The sequence below is a fragment of the Aegilops tauschii genome, chromosome 2 (assembly GCF_002575655.3).
Source record: "Aegilops tauschii subsp. strangulata cultivar AL8/78 chromosome 2, Aet v6.0, whole genome shotgun sequence".
Lineage (NCBI taxonomy): Eukaryota > Viridiplantae > Streptophyta > Magnoliopsida > Poales > Poaceae > Aegilops > Aegilops tauschii.
In genome coordinates, this window is record NC_053036.3 from 398,228,202 (window position 1) to 398,235,679 (window position 7,478).

At 41.8% G+C, this 7,478-nt stretch overlaps 1 protein-coding gene across 1 annotated transcript; it reads right to left on the bottom strand.

The window, feature by feature from the left end:
- Nucleotides 1-373: 373 nt before the first annotated feature.
- Nucleotides 374-6,641, bottom strand: LOC109747774 (uncharacterized). Its single transcript, XM_020306803.4, has 12 exons — nt 6,322-6,641; nt 4,863-5,009; nt 4,659-4,773; nt 4,486-4,577; nt 4,262-4,359; nt 3,404-3,441; nt 2,910-3,145; nt 2,579-2,672; nt 2,299-2,489; nt 1,470-1,689; nt 957-1,124; nt 374-868 (listed from the first exon to the last, which is right to left on the bottom strand). The coding sequence occupies exons 1-12, from the start codon at nt 6,529-6,531 to the stop codon at nt 684-686; spliced, it is 1,794 nt and encodes a 597-aa protein (XP_020162392.1). The 5' UTR covers nt 6,532-6,641; the 3' UTR covers nt 374-683.
- Between the last annotated feature and the right edge of the window lie 837 nt (nt 6,642-7,478).

The following is a 7,478-nucleotide window of genomic DNA, read 5'->3' on the forward strand; positions in this document are numbered from 1 at the left end:
GAACCAAGTATGCATGCCATGAGAGAACTACATAACGCCGGAAGATCGACATAGGACGAGGAAGGAGGTGGAGGTCGGCCACCCTTGCTACACGAGGCGACCTCCGCCGCGCAATCCGTCTCCACTCTCCACCCACCTAAGCAACCTCATCCACTCGGATCCATCAGCCCGCCCTGTTCAGGAGTGCCAGTGCCCCCTCTGCTGATCAATCCACGCCGGCCTGTCATCGGCTGCAGTCAACTCCCCGTCGTGTCACTTGTCACTCACACTCACCACTGCAGGTCCAGGGACATTCCCCTCGGCCCCCTTGTGCCCTGTACAAGACACCAAATCTGAATAATGCCGACCGCATTACGGCCAAAATGCATGTCACTGGTGTGAATGGTTTTTTTTTCCAGCAGGCAAAACTTATACATCAACAAGAATCCTGAAGATCCATCTAGAAATTGCTGTCGCTAAGCATAAAAAAACAAACCAAAATCAAATAAACGGTAATGGCAACAAGACTATGTGTATTGTGTCCACGCGCCCAATCTGAACCTGTTACATATCCTTCTCTTAATGGTCAGCAACGCGTGAAGATGAGTTCAGCGTCGAATTTGGCACACAGAAAATTTGTGCCCGGCGGCCAAAACGGCCAGTGCTGCCGAGATGTGTCTGTGTCGATTGAAGCTTGCGGAGGCTCACTTTGTCTTCTTGTCCTCCGTGCTCGTCTCAGCCTTGGCCTCGATCTGTTGGGCAGCCGCTGCTCCTTCCAAAGTTTGGGGCGCTGCGGGTTCGTCTTCCCCTCCAAAGCCAAACTCGTTGACACGCTTCTTGTCAACTGGGTATACCCACCTCTGGTAGAGGTATATCAAGAAGATAACATCTGCGCAGCAACAGGAAATGGTCAGTTAGCAGCCTAAAGACTGGATGAAATGTCCACCGCTATCAGCAATGATAGTAGTTCATCTTACCATCTCTGAAAACCGAGAGACGATGCAACCATGGCATCTTAATCACAAATGCAAACAGATCATCAATTATAGTGTTGAGGAACTTGTAGGTCATTTGTCTCCATGGCATGTGAGCAACGGACTTCAGCTTGTAGTTGATAAATAATTGTGGGCACATCATAATGAAACCTGAAAAATGTAACGATGTATATACATAAGTTCCATTGCTAATCATATATACTTACGCGAGTGATCCCCGCCACTTCTATTTATCTTAACACATGCAGCTATGCCACCTAAACATGCAACCATGCATTGGAATAGGACCATCTCAACATGCTACCATGAATGTGAAAACCATTTACACTACTTACATTCCATCAATATTTTACATCTATACAATAATCAAATATTTGTGTTCCAACTTCATCAGAATATATAGCAACCAATTTCCGCAACAACATGTGGGGTATCATCTAGTTTGCCTAGTGAATCATGCAAAATACGTGAAACGGTGTTGAAGGAATTACTTACCAAACATGTAAACACAACTTGTGAGGGAAGAGAGTATCCACGAGTACCAGCTCTTGTGTTTATCATACTTGAGTGAATAGATAGCAAAACCAGCCATAAGGACTAGAAGGACATACGTAAGATACTTCATTGCAAGCGCATCGTACTCCTTGGTCTTATTCTGTGTATATGACTCACGATCCCGGAATCTCAACATGGGAATCTTTCCACTTCTGTCAATCTGGACTCAAGTGAAGAGAAATTGTTCCAAGTGAGAGAAAAACTAGTGAGAAAATGCAACAGATTTGTATATCATCAAGCTTTATGAGGAAAGAATAACTCATAAATTAGACCTCACAGTAGAGAATACACTGCTTTGGTAATATGTATATACCATCAAAGTCAAGGAACAGTGATGGCTTAGTCCTTACTTAGCTGACACAAGGTCATGATTCTGGATCATCAAGACATGGGTTTTAATAAATGCACCTAAGCAAATGCACAAAACAAGCGCTAACCCAGTATTGCAAATTTACACTGAATTATGAGAAAGAAATTCCAAGTGAATAGGTAGTACTCCTCTGTCTCAAAATATCAAAAAATGTCTTATATTTTGAGACAGGGGGAGTGCATAATTGGTCTCTTCATATTGACCCATGAGCTTGATTATTTCAATCCTGTGTCTAGCACTTTACCCAGTGTTTAAAGTATTTACTTTTCAGGTGAAGACAACTAGGATCAAGTAGTTCCATTTAGTGCATATTGCATGTCAAGCAGACCGGCTCTGTTTGTATGCTTGTGTATAAGATACTAACAGAAGCAAAGAATACAATCATCATAATAGGCTTACCTCAACATGCATCGCTTTTCCTATCTTCCAAAATTCAATGCACACACCAACTCCAGAGCTAGCAAGAATCATCCATGATGTATCATTGTCAAGCAGGTACAGAAATATAATCAGCTGACAAATGAAGTTCAGAACAACAGATTTCGCTGAAAGACCTTCCATGGACTTGTTTTTATTCCAGAACTGGATATCTGATCAATGTGAAACATCATAAACATATGAGTTATTGTTGGATTATACTCATTTTTATGGTATTAAATAAACCATGCTGTGCACGTACCATTCTTGAAAGCCAGGAAATCGAACAGAGAGTGGAACAGAGATACAATCATGGTCAATCCCAGTAGATATGGATTTCCTTCAAGGAAAACCCTCTGCAAAAGCAGTCCAAGGTCAGTGAAAACCTGTAACAAGCAAATCTGACTAACACAGTAGGCATATAACAGAAGCAACCATTTCCAAGGAACTTGAATTAAAAGTGCATATACTTGGCATCTCACAAAAGAAAGGGTGTAAGGGACATCACTACCACACAGAACAAAATAGAGCACGTCATATCTCCAAAAAAAAGGCAAGAGTCTGAATGAGCACAGTTGAAAACTTCCATATACCTTGAGCTCATCAGCCTCGCCTTCAAGCATACTTCCGTAACTACGATGAACTTGGAAAGACTGCTCAATCTGTAGAAATAATTGCCACTTGGTCATGCTGATAGGACTAACTTCAAGGTTCAAGGTCAGTTCCTTCACAGTCTCGTTGAGTGCTGTCAATTTGTCCCTCAACAGCCAAAATTCATTGAAGAATACAGTTGGATAGTAGCTGTTTGTAGTTGGATCCACATTCAAATCTGTATATATATGGTGAAGGAAACACCAATCCTTCCCTCACTTTGAGAAAATGCTAATCTTAACAAGATATATTTTAAACAATAAATTAGGTTCATCAGAAGTTGGCTATGTGCAACGTCATCTTCAAGTATAAAAAATTGATTCAAGTATAAGAATAACATAGCAGTATGCAACACGTGTGCGTTGGTAGAAAATTCATAGGAAAAAGAAGATAAAAAGGATAATATCGCACTATAATTGTTACAGTTGAAGGATACATGGAGCAACATTTGGAGGAATGTTGTTTTGGGGATACCTGTGAAATAAAAATGGTCAAATATCAATTGAAAATTTTGTAGGACAGATGAACAACAACGAAGAACTAAAAGCCGTGAAACTAGAAAGAAACAATTGTGCAGTTGTTACATGGTTAATATGAAGCTGAGATGAGAGAATCCACATATATCAAAATTAACAAAAAGGATCTATAATCATAAAAAAGGGCAGGCCGGTGCATGTAGCTTTGGGTCTATAGTACGCAGCCTTTCCCTACATTTCTGCAAGAGGCTGTTTCCAGGACTTGAACCCGTGACCTCATGGTCACAAGGCGACAGCTTTTACTGCTGCGCCAAGGCTCTAGCGGCAGTTTCAGAAGAATCTTAAACACAAATGATTGCATGGTATAGCAGTGCCGGTTTGTGATTAGCATCCACTGGAAAATAGTTTTCAGCATGCAGATTGCGAGTGTATGCCCTTACGGTTAAAAAAAGTCTCCAAAGTCAAACTTCTTTATAATTGACCAAGTCTATAGAAAAATGTGCTAATATGCACAACCACAACATCAACTATATATAGTATGAAAATATGTTTTATGACGAACCTAATTAAACTAACTTTATGTTGTCGATGTTGATATATTTTTTCTATAGATAGACTTGGTCAAACCTAAAGAAGTTTGACTTTGGACAAAGCTAGAACTTCAAATAATTTGGAACGGAGGGGGTACTTTTCATGATATTTAGAAAAGAAAGTAAAAGATATTAATCACGCCAATGCGATTACAATTCAAAAGAATAAATAATAGTTCCAGGCATATACAAGTGGAAATGTGAAATATAGTTTGATCTTGTGCATACCGTGTGAAGTCATCAACAAGATTTATTGTCACATTTGGTTTCCAATAAGAAATATATTCAACTGGGCCCTCCTCTTTGTCTTCGGATTCTTTGTTCTCCTGCAGAAATCAAATGCGGTCTTCTGTTAATTGCTTTTTCATGGGAGATTCTGTGTTTGCTAGAGATAATCTATAATAGAAATTTCTAGTGCATACTGTCCCAACAATAAAGAATCAAGTAATGACCTTAGGGGGTAGCTTTTCCTCGGACTCATCCGAATCTCCAAGCAAGCTCTTCTTATGACCAGCTTTTGATTTCCGCAAGTATGCCACAATAGCTAAATAGGTATAATGCAGTGAGCATTTCATACAAACATGCAATGAATAAAAAGGATGGTTGAGATGAACAGGAAACTTACGATGTGTCCTTCCAAATGCAGATTTTTGCTCATATTCAGGATCGGTAGGGTCCACAGGGTAACCCGAACGGGAAAAATAAACATGAGCATACAAAGAGCCATTGTGCTTGAGAGCCTATGGCAAGATCCATCGACACAAAATTAGGCAATCCAACAAAATATAACCATAACATAATTTGTAAATTGCAGCAAATATTATTCTACCTCCGTTGGATAGTATGTCAGTGTGTGTGTTCTGGTACTGGTAGGTGTCCAGACTGCATATGGTATGTTTGTTTCATGCCAGATGAGTGCATCCTCATTACCAAAGTTGCTAAATTTATCATTCTCCGATAAATACATCCACATATCCTGCAGCAACATAATCATCATTCAATTTGTGTTTCAGGAAAACGCAAAATGGGCAAGACTTCAAGACTAGTGCTTCATGCATGCACCGTGCTACCTCCAAACTGTCATAAAATTTGGGTGGCACTACTGAGGAATTTAATAAATCCAGTAACGTCTTTCTGCTTGATTGGTCCCATAATTTCCTAAAAATGCCAAACACGTAAATTTGGCAAGATAACAAATCGGGCCAAATTTACGGCGGGGGGGTTGACTTCAACTTAGAATTTACTGAAAACAGGTACTACATAGAAACATTTTTAATATTCAATTACCTTGATATGTAGACCTGTATAAGACATTACCACATGCCACTGAATCGTCGATTTGACAACAAAATGGATTTACACCTCCTCGGTCAAATATTTGGAGCGACACACCAAGTTATAAGGTCGGTGTGCACCGCATAAACACCAAAAAATAACTTCCCACCCAAAATAAAAAAAGTGACAATGTACCAAATAAATTGTACAGTTGGCTTTATCTCGAGGAATACCTAGTTCACACAACCTCACCAAAGTCTAAATGACAAACCCATAAAGAGTCGTTATCCATGTATGGGGTGATGTTTTCAGCTTCATTACGGACACACGGTACATTGCATACTATGACATCCTAAGCTTCATCGTGGACAAACATTTCAAAGAACAACAGAAAAAGTGTTTAAACATCAATCATCTTCACAACTCACTCAACGGTGAACCAGGTACACCGCATAATCCAAAATAATCGAGATCCTTGGTGTATCTTCTCTTTTTCCTTGCATACTCTACTAGTTCCCAACAACCATGAACACCCTTGGCCTCCAGAGAGGAGATCATAAAACATCCAACTAACATGCGTGCCTTTCTTTTCACAGTACATCAAACCACAATGCTGTGGAGCACCACTATCTCCGTGATCTGCTTGTTTTAGAACAAACGTGGCCTACTTGTTCGACTGCCTCCAACAGGCACACAAACAACAGGTGTCTTCGCATAAACCGACTAAATCAGCTGCCCCAATTATAATAATCAGCACAAATACACCCTCTGGTATATTAAGAAAAAGAAAAGTTCGAGATCACAGTAAAAAAAAGCTGATGAGATCGCCGCACAATTTTCGCTCCGGAGCAAGCAGAACCAACCCGCACTGCATGACCGCGAAGCCCCCCCCCCCCCCCCCCCCCCGCCTTTATACTGACCCCAATAATAAACCGCTCTAAAACCGCCATAGAAACCTAACACGGCTCCTCTACCCAAAATCGAGGTTCCTGGGCTTGGGGGGGCGTTCTCACCATTGGCTCTCCCTTCTGAAAGAGGTTGGACATGAGCAAGCCCGGCTCCGTGGGGGCGCGCTTGGGGCCGAAGAACTTGGACGCGAAGTACCAGAACACGGCCATCCGCACGATGCCGGCGAGGCTCTGGCCCAGGCCGCCTCCCTGCCGCCCAGCCGGGGCCTGCCCCTGCGGCTGCGCCGCGACGGCGGCGGCAGCCGGCTGCGACATGGCCGCCGGCGAGTTAGATCGGGGCGAGGAGGGGGGAGGGAGCCGCCGAGATGCGATGGGAACAAGAGTTCTTTTTGGAGGAGCTCTGTGTGATTGATTCTCCGGGGATTTAAGCGGGGGGGGTGTGGTTTTACGATAAATTTATAGGTTTCTTTTGCAGATACGTACGTGAGTTGTTGAAAATTGAGTCTGGAGTCCCTGCTCGTGCGGATGCCGGACTGCTTTGGTTTCGCTGCTTTCAGAGATGTAATTTCTGGGAACTTCGGGGGCTGCTGGCAGTGAGAAGGTAGATGATGCTGGGATTTGCGCGACGAGGCTAGTTTTTTTTTTTAGGGGACGACGAGGCTAGTTGCCGTCTTTAAAGGAAGCAAATTGTTAGGTGCACCCGAGTCAAGGAATCAGCAGGATTTTTTTCTGTTTTGATGATTGATGAAGTGCGTCTAGATATATCCTTTTGAACGTCAACGAGAGAGTACAACTTAGACGCAACGCACACGCACGCACTCACTGCATGAACAAAAGAGACTCAAGATTGCTGGATTTACCGCAGGTACATCGCTATCGACGTGAATGTCGTCTCCACCAAAACATTAATCTGCATTAACGGGATATGCACTTTTTAGATGACCGGAGATTATGTGCAGATGGTTATGCTATTTATACTTAAATTAACAAAATAAGCCTATACATACTTCACGCTTCTATGATTGCAAATGCAAAAGATCATGGCTTCTACACAGATGGCACTCATTCTCGTTGTATTTACTATTCAACTCAAGGTCGGTCAAAAGGCCCAATTTTCCGTAAAGCCACAATAAAAGAGCGCATCTGTTATATTCTTGCTCATTATCGTCTTTAGATCTTAAAAAAATCCCACTAAAAATGTAATCCGCCTCATAAAACAAGACAATGATACGAAAGAAAAGTTACCTCAACCCTGACCAGTG